General features: G+C 41.0%; 1 protein-coding gene and 1 pseudogene across 4 annotated transcripts in view; one reads left to right on the top strand and one right to left on the bottom strand.

Moving 5' to 3' along the window:
- fgr (FGR proto-oncogene, Src family tyrosine kinase) overlaps positions 1–3,833 on the top strand; it is a 48,080-nt gene extending 44,247 nt beyond the window's left edge. For all 4 annotated transcript variants that reach the window (XM_004911549.4, XM_012958335.3, XM_012958336.3 and 1 more), the window contains exons 12-13: positions 879–1,010; positions 1,991–3,833. In XM_004911549.4, the coding sequence (XP_004911606.1) occupies positions 879–1,010; positions 1,991–2,199 (341 nt within the window). In that variant the 3' untranslated portion in view covers positions 2,200–3,833. The remainder of the gene's footprint in view (positions 1–878; positions 1,011–1,990) is intronic.
- Positions 3,834–9,629: 5,796 nt separating this feature from the next.
- LOC116409058 lies at positions 9,630–9,781 on the bottom strand (annotated as a pseudogene).
- Between the last annotated feature and the right edge of the window lie 9,433 nt (positions 9,782–19,214).

Below are 19,214 nucleotides of genomic sequence, written 5' to 3'. Positions count from 1 at the left end.
GTATCAAGACTGTATTTATTATGTAATTATATTTCTAATACATAGGCCAAGGTTACTTAGGCAGGCCCATATTGGGGTTTTTTCGCCCTGATCTTTTAGTTTTTCTGAAGGTGGGCCCAAAATGCCATAAACTGCCTGCATTTACCACTACAACACAACCCAGAAAGCCCTTGTGCAAATGGTTTTAGGTAAGTTGAAAAGAAAAGCTGCCACTTTTCAATCTAAAAAGTTTTTGCACAAGTGCTATATGCAGACATATAACAGCAATGAAACCTTGAATGCACTTTCATTTTCGGTGATGAAAAATAAGCAACTTAAACTTACCTGACCAAAAACTACATATGCATTCTTTTATATCTAAGTTATAACTCATGAAAAAAAGCCTTGACAACAACTAGTGTGTGTTTGCCTTTAAGAAAGCTATAGGATTGTATTTGCCAGACTCATGCAGGATGATTGCCCAGTGTTTTCAAGCTAAGCAAATTGTCCCCTAAAGGAACATTTAAATATGCCTGTTGGTTGAGCTTAAGGAGTAAATTTTGGATGCCCTGCGATGCAAGAACCTGGTTTCTGTGTGCTTAATTGCCCCAATTGCATCCTCTTCTTAGCAACCAAACTCCTAAGTGCCCTTTTAAAATCTCCTTGCCGTAACCTGGCTCCCAGTGCCTTTATTCTTGTAACATTGCCTTCTAGTAACCCAGTTACTAAGTATCTTATTGCCCTGTGCAATTTCCTTGCTGTAACATTATTCCTGAGTGCCTTATTTCACTGGCTGACTCCTAGCAGCATTTTGTGTCCAGTCTATTTATCAGAAGTGTTCCTGCATTAGATCTCTAATGTCTCTGCATGCTTGCACGGTTACTGTGTCCCCTATACAGGTGCCAAATTTCCTATTAAGTGGACGGCCCCTGAAGCTGCTCTGTACGGTAAATTTACGATTAAATCAGACGTCTGGTCATTTGGGATCATGGTGTGCGAGCTGGTGACGAAGGGACGAATTCCGTATCCAGGTGCATTTAGTCTGCCTAACAACAGGATCTGGGGACCATAAGGGAGGGTGTAAAGGATGCACATTTATGTATATAAACAAAACTGTGCGTGTTTGTTTTTCTGACTCTTTCTCATACCTGATATTTCACACTTTCACACCCTCTCCTTATTCTGTCTCTGCTTTCTTTTGTAGGTGAATTACTATTTCATACTTTTAATGACTAAGCCTTTTCTAAAATAAGCTTAAGGCTGAGGCCAGAAATATGACTAGTTACAGTCCAGACAACATCAATACCAATCAGGGGTATAACTTGAGGTCTCTTACCTCCCATAGAAAATATTTCATAGGCACTTACAACGTCATGATCAATAATGCTGCTTTCTGGTCCCTTGCCAGACCGTCCCAGCCACCCACCCTCTATTGTTATTCCGTGGGCACGGGAATGGGGCATTTGGTGGATGAGCAAGTGAGCGAGTGGGTGGCACTGACCGCTGAGGGGGTGTGGGGGCCCCTGGTGTAGTAGCCCCAGTGGGCCTCAGACACCCCAGTATAACACTGCTAGTAGCATCTCCTAGCACAATATAATGTAACAACAGATGCAAAGTTTGCACCAGCTTTAGTATTCCACTGCATGCAATCAGCAGATAGAATATAGTTTACCTGTTTAAAAACAAACATCTGATTTGTTACCAGTGTCGTAACTAAAGAAAAAGCAGACCCTGCAGGTGTGGGTATCCAAGAAGGGGCCCATTATTGGGGTTTGTGCATGACTCACAGTTTCATGTAACAAAATCTCACAATTTTCTGCTGGGGCCAATAAAAATTTTGCCTGGGACCCCAAAGCTTTGCCACTGTTTTTTCATATGGGTTACTAGACACAGGGCAAATTCAGAAAAAATCACCTCTTTTTCCTCCAATTTGCCTCCCATTTTTGTTTTCTAAAGATATAACCTTTCGTTTCATCGCTTTAAAATTTTAATCTCTTTCTCTTCCTTTCAGGTATGAGCAACAGGGAGGTCCTAGAGCAAGTAGAGAGGGGGTATCGTATGCCTGCCCCCCCTGCCTGTCCACCTTCACTCCATGAGTTAATGTTACAGTGTTGGCGAGGGGACCCTGAGGAAAGACCAACCTTTGAATACTTACAGTCCTTCTTGGAGGATTACTTCACAGCCACTGAGCCCCAATACCAGCCAGGTGACAACATTTAAAATGTGGCTAGACTTCCTTTATGATCATGGTAAAACTAAAACTTCACCTGGGATGGATTAAAAAAAAAAATAGTACAAGGAGAATGTCCCAAAAGGATCATAAAGAAATGACTGGCAAGTTCACCTTCAGGACTAAGCAAAGATTATTTGCCAGAGCTGTCGACTGCTTCTCTGCTATATCACAAGTTTAGGACTTATAATAAAATAATGTCATACATTAGAGACCTTGGGCAAGATTAGGGCCAAAAAAATCTCCTGGAGGGCCACATTTAGCACACAGGCCTCCAGCTGGACTGGCCAGATCTATAACAATGCAACCACAGTTACATGAAAAAGCCATCATGGAGACCACGTTTTATTGATCACAGCATAATCTCAACCCCAAAGAAATCACAAGAAACAGTGGCAGGTCCAAGAATATGTGAAAATGGTATATATATATATATATATATATATATATATATATATATATATATGAATATATTTTGTATAAACATTATGAGAATCCTTATCACAATAACTTAAACTGATATGCTGAGGCCATGAAAGTTACTTTCCCAATCATGACCAACAGGAGTGGACAAAAATTTTGTAGCAAGTGCATGGGTGGACATAGAAGCACTCCTGCGGCCTTTTAAGAGGAATAGATATCTATACATAAGGGATTCTTGTGTCTGCCTTTTGTGTAATTAAATGCTGTCTCATGGGAAAAACCTCTTAAAGACGCATGCTTTGCAAATCTATTCTGTTGTTGGGAAAAGTGAGCATCTCTCATTATCTGGAAATTACAACTAACTGAAAAAAAAGGAAAAATTATTTTGCGTGTGGCAAATCGCATGTTGTAGAAACCATGTTGAATACACATAGATGATATCATTAACTAATTTATCTCTCTCACCACATACAGAATAGACGGCAGTGTAGGAGGATGTGCATTGTTTTACAGAGTTGGAGCTTAGAAGGAGCTGATTATGCATATAACCCAGTATATGGTTTTGACAAATCCAAGTCTGTAAAATACACAGGAACCAATGTAGCATCAGTCCTTACGAATAACTACTAAATTATCTTCATTTGCTGTATTCATGCCTCTTCCCACTTCTGTTTATGGCTATCTTACATGTCTACTTTCATTATCAAGGATGTCAGACTCTCAGCCCTTGTACTCTGGTTAAGAATGCTGGGATTTGTAGTTCAGAAGAGATTTATGGATGCAAGTTGGAGACATCAGGTTTATTGATTCTTCTTTTCCAAAATGTCTGAATAACTTTGTACCCCTAACCTTTTTATCTTTCCCTATCTCTCTCCTCCCCCATCTCTGTCTTTCTCTCTCTCCTTCTCCCTCTCTCAGGGGTTATGTTACAGACACCTCTCAGCTGATTCAGAGGTTTTCACACCTCCCTTCTTGTGTAAAGTCCTCTCTCCCCCTCCCCCTAACTCCCAGGCTGGCTTTTTCTGCTGTGTGTGCAGAGACTGATTGGCATAGAACCAGCCCTTTCCCTCTATATACAGTGCCAGCCCCCCTCCCACACCCTTCACTGCTGGGGTTACTGAGGGGAGAAGGAAGAAAACAGGAGGGAAGGTGAGATGAGGTGCCGGTGGCTAATGGTGCAAGAAGAAGAAGAGTGGGGGGGGGGGGGGGGGGGGGGAATGGACATAAAGTAGGAAGGATCTGTGCAAATGACAAGTAGTAGAAGGGGGAATTAATAATTTTAAAATATTCTATCAAGAATATCAACAGAGGTGTAGCACATGGAAGGAATGACATCCAGAGATCTGTATCATTAAAAATATTAAACAAAGGAATTGTAGGGCCTTGCTTGCAAGAGCTTACAATCTAAAGTAAGGATAACAGGTAATGCAAGGAAGCTGTTTTTATGGTTTACAACCGGAGTATATAGTAAAGCCAATGTGATTTCATTCAGTTATCTGAAAAAGAGGGAAACATAACCATGAACTCTCTTTTAGGGTCCTTGGCAATTTAGAAAGTTACAGTTCAACTACAGCTAACCTGTGGGCCTTTAGCTGTAGTTGAACTATAACTTTCTAAATTGCCAAGGACCCTAGAGAGTTAAAATATGTCACAATTGTTGTGTGCTTTAAAGGAATGGTTCACCTTTAAGTTAATTTATAGTATGTTATAGAATGTCCTAATCTTAGCAATTTTGCAATTGGTCTTCATAATTTATTTTTTTATAGTTTTTGAATTACTTGCCTTCCTTTTCTATATCTTTCCAGCTCTCAAACGTGGGTCACTGACCCTAGCAGCCACAAAATGATTGCTTACAAGTTTGCTATTATTGTTACTATTCTATGTTACTATGTTACTATTCTGTGTCCTTTTATTCATATTCAAGTCTCTCATTCAACAAACTGCCTGGTTACTAAGGTTCAAAAGACCCGGACAACCAGATAGCTACTGAAATTTCAAACTAGGGACTTACAGAACAAAAAGCTAGATAATTGGAAAACCACAAAAAATAAAAAATGAAAACCAATTGTGAATAGTCTCAAAATATCTATGATTATGTTATATTAAATGTTAATTAAAGGTGAACAATCTCTTTAAGCAATGTTTTGTGTCCCAAGCTATTGCTATAGGGGGAACAGACCCTGTGCCTGCAGAGGGGAGAGGGGGTCTAATAAGATCCATGATTATCTCCCCCCACCACCCTTGCTTTCTCCACCAGCCTGGTTACATTCTAGTATGTATTACATATAAGCTGTTAGCATTATTATAATTATTTACAGTGTCGGACTGGCCCACCAGGATACCAGGAAAACTCCCGGTGGGCCCAGGTGTCAGTGAGCCCTCTTGCTTCTACCTATTTAGCCTATTTTGTGGTCATTTCCTATTTCTGTAAGGGAACAAGGAAGCTTGATTAATGGAAGAATAGAGTATAGTATGTAGAGAAAAGAGACTAGGAGAATAAAGAGTTTGAGGGAGGAGAGGAGGAATTAAAGTTTTGAGAGTGGGCCCATGGTCCAAGGTTTTCTGGTGGGCCCCTGCCATCTCAGTCTGACACTGATTTATGTAACAGAAGAAGCTCACTCACATCAGTCCCTGCCCCATTGTAGCTTACAATATAATATCCATCACTGCAAAGTAAATTTCATTAGTAACCAATTAAACTATTTGTATATTTGTCAAGTATGGGAGGAAACCAGAAGGAAATCCATATAAATGCAATAAAAACATTCAAACACCACCAAGCCAGTGCCTTGGTTGGAACTGAGCCTCAAACCCGGTGCTGTGAGGTAGAAATGTTAATAACTGTGCCACCATGCTGCCCTATTTATGGCTTGGGGCAAAGAAATCAAAAGACACATGCTGTTATCACTTCTGAGTCCAGTTCTGTGCAAACCAAATTTCAAAAGGAAAAATATATCCTAATAACAAAAATGAACTTTCTTTACTTTATTTTTTTTACATTGACCTTAGTGTGTGAAAACATTGATTATTTTGTGCAGAGAATATTTCTTTATGTTTTAGTGCTGTTTATGTTCGTCTTTGGTTCCTTGGCAGCTCACCCTTCACTCTCACATGCAAACCATGTTGCTAGGCTCAGCCACCAGATAGAAGTGGACAATTTAAAAATAAATGTAATATTTAACAACTGATTGGAAATTGTTTTAGTATATCAGTACCTAGAGCATACCAAATGTTTGTTGTAATATGAACTTTCCCTTTAAATGAAGTATATCTGGACAATAAAGACATATTGTTTCCCTATGAAATCTACAGTTTTTCACATAGAAATATGCAGAGCGTACTGAGAACTGAAAGGAAAAAGAGCATCACAGTACTATAAGCCTCCTTGGCATGATGCCTTGTGCAGTTTAAAGTAACACACCCCAAAGGCTACACTTGTCACATGAACCCTAGTGGGAAAATACCTGGTGTGAAGCCCACTGTGAATGCTGTCTGGAAAATCAAGCCATGCAGGTATATAATAGTCACTGCACACACCAGCTGAGCATAATAGGGAGGTCATGGGAGGGAAGAATAAAGGGCAGAGTGACTGTACACAGGAAAATCCTTTGCAGGAGGCTTAAAGGGGAACACTGTGTAAAATTAGTGGTCTGAATTGAAGGCAAGGCCTATGGGGGATGATGTGGATTCCCTCTAAAAAAATGGACATTGCGCTGACACATCCTCAAATGACATGTTTAACTCCCCTTGGTTTTCATTCGTTTATACTGACCAGCTATGCAAACTGTAAGGTAACACCCACTCATAAGGCAGCACCCTCTCTAAATCATTGCCTTTGGAGCCAGTTTTGCATTTGTAACAAACATGTAAGTTACCCCATCATCGCCCACTCACACATACATATTATTAACCATATTACAAGGGCTCTTTTAACTATGTTACTTCCAGAGAACAAACCCTTCTCAACCCCCTCACCTTATATAAAAATTAAACAAAAGCTAGTTTGTGCCAGGTCAAGTATTGACCAACTGGGGGATACAAGGGGCCCTGCTCAATAGAGCTAAACAGGAATATTCTCAGCCTAGAACTGGTGTGTATATTTCTACGGTCCTAAAAGCAGTATCTATGCCAGGCTTGCAGCTGCTTTGGGAAGTTATTATGATACTGCGTGACTCATTTATTGGACAGGAAACCAAAAGTGCAAGTAATATTCCTACCCCAACCTAGTTTATATAAACCCCATTAATACATTTTATTTCCACAAGTATACCGACACTAGAAAACTCTCTTTCTATACTTATTTCCCAGTATAAACAAGTAGAACATAGAAAAAGAAAAGAAAAGTAGGGACACTTATGCTCCACATCCCTCTGGGGATGGCTTTTGGAAGTAATAATAGAGAAAGTGTGTACTGGTGCATGAAGCAGAGTTCTGAAAGGAACAATTACAACAGGGCTGTCAAAGTCACATCCCTCCATCTGTCTCCCAGAATGCTCAGTCAGCCTTAAGCCAAAACAGCTGGAGGGTCATTGGCATGGCATCCCTAAATTGCACAATGGATCCCCTTAGAGAAAAGGAGGAGGAGATAAGGAGAGAGAACAGGTGTAGACCAGGCCAGAGAAGGCTGTTACAGAAGTATGTGGAAACAAGCTTAGAAGAGCTGCAGTGCAATGAAAAACCCAGTGTTCAAAATTCAACCCTGGGAGGCATAAAAGGTGACTAATGCAAGTCCTGCACAAGGGAGCAGAATGAACAGTGCTATTAATGATGCATATGAGTAGGGCCATGGCCTCTAACTGGGCTGCAAAAAGCAATCGCCATTATGACAGGAGATCCTGGGAATTATACTGCAAATACATCTGTAGGGCTGCAGACCAGAGATGTCTGCATTAGAAATATATTATTGTTAGCTGATAATGATGTTGTTACTTTACCGGAAACTGTATATGAAATTTTCTTCAAAGCCAGTCTAATTGCTGCTAGTCTATTAAAAGTCGTATTGATAACATAACATAATGGGACGTGGAAGGGCGGGTGTTTGTGCGTGCATTGTCCATTTTTTCTATTTGTGGCAGCGGCCTCCAAGGGGCCCAAGTGACCAATTGGCTAAAAAGGGAAAAAGTCCCTGCTAACTTAATAGTATGGGGCTCTGTGATCCCTGATTAGGGTTGCCACTTTTCATGGAAAACAATAATTTTATCTTTCTTCCCTATTAATAACATTAGCATCAAGCAGCATTCTACTGGCCAGGCTGGTAAAACCCAAGTGCTTCTGTCACCAAAGTGCAAATGTTAAAACATACACAAAGTAACTAAGGTGAGTCCAGAAATCTCAAGGACCACTTGGCCAAAGGAACAAAATGTTCCAGAAGTCTTTGGACTCCTCTTCGCCAAAGCTAGGAGAGCTCCTTTATCCCCAACTTCCCCGGCCCCACAGAAAGCAAGGATCTTCAGACCCCCTTCACCGCAAGGCAAGGGAGGTCCCATTGTCCTTCAACTTCCATGTCAGAATAAACCAATGGTCCCGACTGACAGGTTTTTTTTGGGGGGGGGGAGAGAGCCTAATGGCCACTCATATCCCCTGGATCCATGCTTTGACCCAGGGGTCTGTTGTGCTGCAATCCAAAAAAGTGCTAAAATTGAAAAGTGCCAGGGGTAAAAAATTAAATAAGATAAAAAAATCCATAAAATATCATGGCAGTGTACTGCACCAGCCTATCGGCTGGATTTAAAGATTCTCTTGTTACCATGTCAAAAGGACAGGGGCTAAAGAGCAAATGTGTAAATAATAAAGTGCCAAAATGTGTGAAAGTGCAAGTGCTTCTGTTGTCAAAGCCCGCCAATGTTCATCTGGCACCCCAGGGTTGCAAAGGCCTGGGGCACATTCGCGGGCTCCATTCATAAGCAAGCCTTTGGGATTTAGGGCCTCTCTGCTCCACCAGACATACATCCCTTTGCTAGGATGTCCCCCCACCTGATAAGAACAGATTTTTCTTTTCCTTTTTTTGAAGCCTGAGCATGGTTTAAAAATCAAAATCACCCAGTGCAAAAAACACTGCATGGAATACACGTAAAGTGCAAGGGTGCAATGACACTCCTTAAAAAAGGAAAAGTCTGGGTAGCCTTACCACCAGACCAAAAGGCACAAAGCAGCAGAATCTTTGAGTCTCCTTGGTCTGAAGACTGGGGAAGACCCCTTTATCCCCAACCCCCCAGTCAAAATGCCCACAGAGGTAAGGGTCTTCAGATCTCCTTTGCTACAAGGCTAGGAGGACCCCTTTTTCTAGCTCTCTTCACTGAAGTCTCCAGTCTTGTGTGCCCATGACGGGCCAGGGTTTCAGGGGGAAGGAGCCTAATGGCCACGCTCACCCCCCTCTGGACCTTTGTGCAAAACAGGAGTGTCAATAAATAAGTAAAATAATTAAAAGTGACAGTGTAATTGTCCCAGCCTTTCAGCTGGTTAAAAAATTTGCTTTTATTCTGAAAGGACTGGTGGTAAAAGAGTATGTGCTGCTAAAGTGCTTGAGTATAAAGTGGGCATAGTGCTGTTATGATTATTGGTGACTCCAATCATTGTGATCTTATGGCACCCCAGACATGTCCTGGGGTGCAAAAAAATGCTCAGGCTTCATTAGCATCTGGCCCTTTGGCCAGAGGATCAGGTGTTTCTCCATGTATCCAAGAAAGGTTTCTCACAGTATATGGCCCACTTATTTCAGATCACGATGTTGAGTCATCGCCTGTGAGTCCTACCCGAAGGTATGGGTTCCGATGCTCATGTGTCCAAGGCTTTCACCAATGAACAGCATGTGCGGGCAGATCCACCTTCGCCGAAGCTAGGGTGAAAACCACCAAGTCTTGGCCTAGGGTCAAGCCCAGAGGACTATGACACCTATCAAGGGTGCACAAATCAAACACAAAAAGGGTGCAGAAGTGTACAGGTGCAATGCCATTAATCACCTTGGTAAGGCTCCAGCTGGCAGCTGGAAGGAATAAAAGAAAAATACCTCCCGCCCGCCTAATGGCTGTGGCAAGGAAGTGAAGCATGATTAGGCATAATGAGCATGTGCGAAGCCCCCGACAAAAAATAAGTCAGCAGCTCTTCCCTACAGATAGTACACTTGATCTTAGCCAAAGGCCGAGAAGTAATTACCGGCCAGTTGGCAACCCTATCCTTGATGGTAGCCCTGCATGTGGTTATTGGATGTTGTGACTGTGCTGTACCATACTTGCGAACCGTGTATTTTGCACAGTACTTTCTATTGTAAAGAGTGACCTGTAGCCCTTTCCATCATGTATATAAAAACTCTTTCATCAGTGGCACTTGCATGTTATAAAAAAAAGTATGGGCAACTTCAGCTACTTCAACAATTCGAGATAAGAATTCCCAGAATGCCCTTCCCAGGTTGCATTAGTGCAATAATTGCAACTATAATACTGCAACAGCTGGAACACTGAAGGTTGCCTAATACTGGTGTGCAATAAAATATACCTATGAGCTGTCTCCAACTGGTGGCCCATGTTCATACTGTCTCTGGCTCACAGTTCTCTAACCACATGCATCTTCTCCACTGCAGGGTGATGTGCCTCCAATAGAAATACCTAAAACAGAGCACTCACACAGGAAACTTGGATAGAGTGAAACTGCTGAAAAGAGTTCTAAAAGGGTAAAAAAAAGGGAAAAAGCAGAATAGATATATGAACTAAAGAGCACTGCATTGATAAAAAATACTGCAATAAGGAGAAAATGGTGAATAGATTTAAAAATGTGGGTTGAAGGGATGTGACACAAGTCTTGCATGGAACAAATTTTTGAATCCCGGACCTGCAACCTGTGATCTGGATGCACACCCTGGATTTTTACCTGGACTCAGGACCAGCTGACCACTATTAAACAGTGAGTGCTGTTGCTGCAAACCAGAAGTAACATGATTAGAAGCGGGGCAGAAAAAAAGTTTTAAAAATGTTTAAAAATCTTGTCAATAACAAACTACAATTTCTGTTCCATGTGGATTGGCTTGAGGCATCAATTAATAAAACAACCCAAACACACAGATTATTCGACATGTGATCTACCTACTGTATATCTTGAACCTCCCTCCTGACATCAGACAGCTGACAGTCGACACATTCAAATGCACAACCTGGTATGATCAAGAGAGTCTTAGAGACACCAACCCTCTATTACATACCGCAACAGCCCCAAAATGAAACAAATCACTGCTGCCTCCCAGGATCCACAATACAACAGAAAACAGGTATCTATTTGAATGACCATGTCCAGAATTGGTGAACTATTCTGTTTTGACTAAATTATAGCTCGGATCTTCACCACGATACATGCATGGTAATATGCACACCAAAGAGTGATGTAGCCAATTACCTAATCGCCTACATATATCTGCTAACTTTCCAATAAGCCTATCAATACTGCTTTGAATGTTAAGATTACTAGAGACAAGATAACTTATTTATATCACTATACTCCACATTGACATTATATGTGTCAGATCTTTTGTAACGGACATCATCTTGCATGCGTGGAATCTGGTTGTTATAAAAAAGGAGTCAAATATAGATAATATAAGAAATATATATAAGACCTGTAACCCAACCCAGGACTCTCCAACCACATCTATACCCACATCTGAAAATTCTACCCGCAACCATTAGGTTACCCACCCGCAACCATTAGGTTACCCACCCGCTGCAGGACTCAAGCATGGGGATAGAAGGTAAGATCACCAGGGATTTCTATAGAGTATAGGATTGGAGGGAGGGGGTTCATTGGTCTCAGGGTCTAAAGAAAATGCGGGGTGAGAAAGGGAGAGAAGTTTAAAGAAAAGTATAAATTTATTAATCGGAAAAGGAGAAAAAACATCATAAGAAGATAAAGTTAGCCAGCCATGAGAAATAAAAGGGATGCAATAAGAGGGATGCAAGTAAGGGGAAATGAAGGGAAAGCTGTATATAGCATAGGTAAAAACAGTAGAAAGGGGAATTATGTAGAGATACTTTCTACATTAATATGGTAAGTATGGCTTAAAAGGGTTAAAAAAAGGGGGGGTAAAAAAAACTTTAAGTGAGTGTGTGGCCCTCCAACATTTAAAGGTAGCCAAACACAGGCAGAATTTGCTGTTTCAACCCCTTCAAACCAAGTCGGTAGCTTATCTACTTATGTATAATGGGGCCCAACAACAAGGTTTGCCCGACTGTGGGAAAAAAATTAGCCAAATATTGATTGGGATTGGCCTGTATTCCCATTGCTCTGATCTAATTGTGTGGCCCAAAGGATCTTTCAGTGTATGGCCAGCTTAAGAGCACATGCACAGCCTTCCATATCCAGTGTCAGACTGGGGGGTGCAAGGCCCACCGGGGCTGCCACCCTGGGGCCCCCACAACCCTTGCAGAAGCCCCCAACAGCCCCTCACCCAAACGCATAGAAATTAAACTTAGCTCCAGCGCGTCGGGGGAGGGAGATGACTGGCACGGGGGAGCTCTGGCGGGGATAGGGTCTGGGCAGGTCCGACCCTGTCCATATCTAAGAACTTGGATAGCACTGGCATATATCAATAACATTCAGTGTAATCTGGCATTTTACATCAGCTTAATATAGCCCAGCTTTTTTTTTCTAGGAAACATAATTTTAGTGTTTAAACTGTTGATGAATAAAGGCTTTAGATGTTAGTGCCTGAAGCACAATGATAATTTGTCTGTTGCACAAGGTCACAAAGAGCTGACTCAGAAATCAGTCTCAGGCTTCTCAGCCGTCAGCACCCCACCCAGTGCCTTACCTGGCTCAACCACTCCTCACAGATGGGGAAATCATATTAAGTTGGCCACATTAGTGTTTAATTCAGTAAGTGATTATAAAGTAAGCACAACCAATCACCAAGTATAAATCCTGCCTCTTTAAAAATTCTTTCCAAACATCAATACCTACCAAATTTCAAACTGTTTTGCAAAAATATAGTATAATCACTTAGGTCCCTAACTGTGATCAGCAACTACTGTGAATGCTAGCCCTATCGTTACCTTCCCTGTCGGCAAATAGGATCATAAAATCCTGTGGCTGGGCATGGTACCAGCAACCTCTTGATGAGGAGGATTAGCTTAAAGGGCTTGGTGCGACAGCTGAACATGCACCTTTCTATAATTTTTTACATTTTCAAACTTTGCAAACAGTCAGAATGTCTTCCAGTTAAAAGTAATTGGTTAAAGAGATACTGTCATGATTTTTATGGTGTACTTTTTATTTCTAAATTACATTGTTTACACAAATAATTCACTCTACCATTTAAAATGTTATTCTTGAACCAACACATGTATTTTTTTTAGTTGTAATATTAGTGTGTTGGCAGCCATCTTAGCTCTTTGTGGATGGGTCTGAACTTTCAGAAAGAGTCAGCGCTACACATTAGACTTGGATTTTTTTACTATTCAGTGATATTCTGATCTACTGGGAGCTGCTATCTTGCTTCCTTACCATTGATATCACTTCATCTTGCAATGCAGCAGTAAAGTGTGACTGAAGTTTACCAAAGCACAGGTTACATGGCTGTAGCACCCTGGGAAAAGAAGAATATGGCTAGCCCCATGTGAAATTTTAAAATTAAATATAAAAAAAAGATCTGTTTATGTTTATAAAACAGATTTCAATACAGGATTCTGCTGGGAAAGCTCTATTAAAGGAGAAGGAAAGTCTAAGTCACTTGGGGGTGCCAAAATGTTAGGCACCCCCAAGTGACTTTAATCGCTTACCTTGTACCCTGGGCTGGTTGTCCCTGTTAGGAGAAAACCGCACCAGCCCGGGGTACCTGTAGCGAGCGCTTCCTTCTTATGCGTTTCTTCTGCGGCAAAATCCCTGGGCTGGCGCATGTGCATCAGAGTGAAAAATCAACTTTGTTGTTAAAGTTCAGCTTTTCACTCTAATGTGTATGCGCAGCGCACCAACGCGGATGAAGGAAGCACTTGCAGCTACCCCCCAGGCTGGTAGTGTTCTCTCTTAACAGGGACACCAGCCCGGGGTACAAGGTAAGTGATTAAAGTCACTAACATTTTGGCACCCCCAAGTGACTTAGGCTTTCCTGCTCCTTTAACTGATGTGTTTTGAACATGTTTTCTCATGACAGATTCCTTTAAAGAAACAATATCATAGGAAAACATCTCTCTTTTTTTCAAAATACATTTCCATGAAATAAAAATGTAGGGAGAGACACTGGTGCATACATGTTTGAAGGGACAAAAATGAACAGATTACACATGGAAGGAGAGGTCATCTTTCTCACTGCCCCACAGAGTGGCACGGTTTAGCGGTGCTCATTCATTCATTGAATTACCACACCCTCTATTCAGACTTGCTCATTTCAAGCCTTTAAATTTTGCCTTTCAAGATGTGACAGTAAGCTAGCCAAACATCCCAGGCTTCACTGTACAGCCACATAGGTAACCCTTCAAAACTATATTACATATAGATTCTAATAAAACTCCAAGTACTCTAATTCTTATTACATAAACTTGCGCCATAGGAATTAATTTGACAACACAATCAACCAAAGCTACAAAAAACACAAAGGAATAACTTAATACAGCACAGTATTCTTAAAGGAATACTGTCATGGGAAAACATGTTTTTTTCAAAATGCATCAGTTAATAGAGCTTCTCCAGCAGAATCCTACACTGAAATCAATTTTTCAAAAACACAAACAGATTTATTTATAGTTAATTTTGAAATTTCACATGGGGCTAGTCATACTCGTCATTTCCCAGGGTGCCACAGCCATGTGACCTGTGCTTTGAAAAACTTCAGTCACACTTTACTGTTATGCTGCAAGTTGCAGTGGTATCGACCCCTCCCTTCCCCCCAAGCAGCCAATCAGCAGAGCAATGGGAAGGTAGAAATTCCCAGTAGATATCAGAATAACACTCAATAGTAAGAAACCCAAGTCCGCCTTGGGACTTGTCCAGTCACATGGGAGCGCTGGCTCTTTCTGAAAGCTCAGACTCAGGCACAGTGCACTGAGATGGCTGCCTACACACCAATATTACAACTAAAAAAATACATTTGCTGGTTCAAGAATACAATTTTAAATGGTAGAGTGAATATTGCTATGCAACCAGTGTGGTTTAGAAATAAAAAGTATACCATAAAAATCATGACAGTATCCCTTTAATCTGTCTTCTGCTTTTCACTCTGGCTGCCTGTATTCTATAGTAGATGCAATAACAATAATCATGGGATTTAAAGCATCAAGCATCAATTTGCTACAGAAATAGTAGAAACAACCGAGTTAAGAAGAAATATATCAACATCATAGTTGGGGGATATAAGTAAGGTGACATTAAATGACATTAGCAAACAGCCATTTTGGGGCCACAGCATAGATCAACCGAGGAGAGACCCAGTGCAAGTTTTGCCCCTAAATTAAGGCTTATTGGGCCCCATGCCATTTCACATACTATTTTTTTCTACCCCTGACAGAACGGAGGTGCCCAGATATCCATGACATACAGTATATTAATGATGACTATCGCTTATATAGGTCAGTATAAAAGTTAAAAAGTATGTTTATGTTTACCATGAGCCAAATAAGTAGGGCTTGCATAAAATATGTGTTCTGCCTGTTCTTGCATGTTAAAAAAGATAAATCCATATTTTATGGCTAATTTACATTATATATTTTAAGTATTTACATTTATATAAAATAGTAATAATAATCGTTTTTATATTTACCCTTCCTACCTTCTTATCCACATATTGGAATCTTGGCAATTTTGTCTGTATAAATAAGCCCCAGCTACCTATATCTCAATTTAACAGGCAGCAGAGTTCATAATACAAGGGAACTAAAATTGAAAATATACTTCTAAACATTGCATGCCTCTATAAAAATGCAGCACATAAAACATCCCACATTTTAGACATTATTTTATTTAAATAAAGTATTCATATTAAAAATATGTTTTTCTAACAATATTTGCCATATGATTATCCAAAAAAGCGACACTGTTATATTCCATCCCTCTGGATCCTATGAGGCACTGTGCTCTCACAGAAACCCAGAATATGCATACTGCTTGACCAGCAAATTAATGGGCAGAGGCAAATTTATATTAACTCTTGTTACCCATTTTTAATCAGTCCATTTATGGACAGATTAGTAATGAGCTAAATTTGTAAATAAAGCACCAAACAGTGGCATAACAATAAAGGAAGCAGACCCTGCGGTTGCGGGGGGGGGGGGGGGGGGGGCAGGGCAGACTACAGGAGGGCCCAGAGTGTGGGGTCTGCTTCCTCCATTTTTCATGTACATCTCTGCTCCAGGCTCTCTCCCAGGTACGAGAGGTAAGTGGGCAGGGGGCATCAGAGTGAGGGAGGAAGCATCAGGGCAGGGGGCTCGGGTGAGTTTGCTACTTTTTTGCAGGGGGCCCAGTGCAGAGTAGTTATGTTGCTGGCACCAAAATTCTGGGTCAGTGTTGGAACCATCAGTTTAAAGATTATGGTATTTTGGATAGTTTATAAATAAAGGTTCCCTTATTTTAAGATAATAAAACTCAACTTAAAGTTATTAAATCAGCTTATAGATATGTACTTTTCAAAATATAGCCTATAGATAAGGTAAAAGAGATTCGATGTAGACTAATGATGTGCACGCTGTGCTGAAACCCGCCCTGGCCCATGGGTTTACCCACCAGTGAGGCAGGTTTGGGTCTGCACATCAGGTCTAGATCAGGTGCTAGTTATACTTCCTCTGCCACAGCACACATCACTTTGGAAGTGCAAATTCCTGGAGCCCACCCCTATCACATCATCTATGATGTCAGGCAAGAGGGTAGGGCAGGCCCCGGTTGGGTTAGGGCTCTGAATTCCCTTCTCAACCTTGGGCCAGATCATACCCAGGTTGAAAATGGGCAGGTTTTGAAAAATTTCCAACCCTCACATCACTAATATAGGCACTCTTTGCAATGTATTAGTATCTCATGTTTGTGTGGATTCCCTCCAAGTATTCCAGTTTCCTTCAACACTCCAAAAGCATAGACACTGGCAGGCCTGGCCTGGGATTCAATAGGCCCTGGCATTTCAAGTACAAAGAAGCTCAAACAGCCTTCCACCCAGGGCCATTTTAATAAATGCACAAAAGAAGCATTTGCCTGTGGCCCACCAGAATAGGGGGTCCATTAGCACACATTTAACCTGGGGCAAATTTTGTAAGAAGCATTCTCCATGGATGCAGACCCATCATTTTTACCAACAAGAAGAGCTCTACAGTATAATCGTTTGTTTTAACTTCTGTCTTTTTTTCTTGTTGCATCACTATTTTGTAAATATTCTGCTCCCAGGGCTATTGGTCCAGGGCGGCATCTTCAGTAATCACAGACCATTTATTCACTGCCTGCCTTGCTATATTGAAATTGACATGCTTGAGGCTTATTCTATCACAAATTTCTTGGGGCAGTGGGGGCCCACCAAAAAATGATTGCCCAGGGCCTGTTGGTACCTTAAATAGCCTAAGGCATCTTATAGCAGTTTCTCTGGCATTTGTAAACTTCATTGGTTCAGGGACTGATATGAAAGATGTATATGTGTTGTGGTATATGTTGGTACTATACTAACATTGATAATAACATACATAAAAATAATGCACTTACCATTGTGATTTAATGAATTCACTAGTTTACCAACTGCGGGGCCAGCCCCGTAAGGGCAATGGCCCATGGGGAGACAATAAAGTGAATTGCCAGAAAGGCATATATGTGGCTTTGTTTTCTTAAGTTGTGCACAGTTTCCTGCAGGAGAGAACTTTGGTGCCATTGGGAAGGCATTTTGGGCAGATTAGTCACCCGCGGTAACCAAGATTTAACCCAGGCGACTAATCTCCCCAATGGCCATCAGCATAAGGGGATCCAAAACACTGGAAGAGGTGTCTCTGGCTGAAGGCCAGAGATACTTTGTGAGTGATTATCTGTGGTTTTAATTTTGTGAAGCCCAGCTTGAAAGGGAGTTGAGGGTGAACGCTTATTAGTAGCTCCGTTTGTCTTCACCCTTAATTGTTGTTAATAAACAAAATATATATTTGTATAAATTTAAACTTTTCACCCAAACAGGCCCTAAGCAAATACTCAAGAAAAAATTGAACCCCTAAAGTAAAAAAAATCCTGGAATAACCCATTATAATTCAGTCTAGAAAAACTTAATATGCAAGAGCTCTCTAACCAAGCACTCTGGAGCCTTATCTTGCCACCCTTACTGCCCCCTTAGGGGAGCAAAATAAGGCCCATTAGTGCACAGTTAGAGAGTAATTATGTCCAGGACATAGATGTACATTACAACTAGCCATATCAGTACTGGATGTCGATTTCTGTACCGCTTTTTTTACAGCTATATGAGACTTTACAGCCATATGAAACAGATAAAGTAAACAGGGATTGTGGTTATAAAAAGACTCAAAAGTCAATCATTTTTATCTTTACTGCTGCCATACAAGTGATATCCAAGTCATGGCTCTCACCTCACTATAAAACATCCATGAGTGCATCCAAATATACAACTGCTAGCTGAGACTTCGTACAGTGTTCACTGACACAGTCATTTGTTGCAGAAAATAAACAGTCTATTGGCTGTACAATACATAGCAAAACAGCCTGTTGCAGTCAGCCTCCTTTTAAAGGAGAAGGAAAGGCTAATAAAGAGTTAATCTCAAGCTGCAGGCATACCTTCAGTTGTCTCAATAGTGCCCTTAAGTCTCCCCATATTTCACCTGTTCAGATGATCAGAAGCCAAACAGGAAGAAAAAACGCTGAGCTGTGTAAAGAAAGTTCCCATAATGCCTCACTCCTGCACCGAGACCCAGACCAAGTGTACATGCTCAGTTTGTAAGACTATGAGTCAGCTTCCTGCTGATTGGATCAGATCCACATTCCTAAAGGGGGGGGAGTGAGTTCTTAGCATTCTTGAGGGAGGGGGGAGCAGGAGAGGGGAGAGAGAGCAGAGAGCTGCATGTCTCTGGCACATGAATTACAGACACAAGAAATCTTTTGACAGAGAATTATGGTAATTCAGCCCTCCTTTTAGCCTTCCATCTAAAAGCAGTGAGCTCATCAGGCAACAGGATATTGAAAGAGTAGAGAAAAACATAAGAAGAAGATCTAAGTCAGTATATCCTAGAAGGTAGGAGGCTCAGTCTTAAGTGTATAGATCTACTGTGGGAAATTGCCCTGCAGTTCAACCTTCATTGAAATAATCTATGTTTATTCACTACTTCAGCTTATACAGATACTCTGGGTACCCTGATGTATCATTTTCTTTCAGTTTACATTTTTTTGGGTCTCAAAAATCTCAGTTAAGTTTTTTTCAGAATTTTGCACACTTTACAACATGTTTAAAAACATGAGGCTCCTTAAAAGCAAGGTGCTGGAGCCCTTGAAATCCAGCTTGAGGTTCAGATTGCATTAATTGTGGGTACAAGCTGAAAAATGCAAAAGACTAATAAAAATGTAGAGACAATCTTTTAGATACAAAGCACCATATAGAGAAGCACTGTACAAAAGGAGTTGGGCCTATAAATGGGTATGTAAAACTATA

This window comes from Xenopus tropicalis, chromosome 2 (assembly GCF_000004195.4).
Source record: "Xenopus tropicalis strain Nigerian chromosome 2, UCB_Xtro_10.0, whole genome shotgun sequence".
In the NCBI taxonomy this organism is placed as follows: domain Eukaryota; kingdom Metazoa; phylum Chordata; class Amphibia; order Anura; family Pipidae; genus Xenopus; species Xenopus tropicalis.
This window is presented reverse-complemented; position numbering and strand designations above follow the sequence as displayed.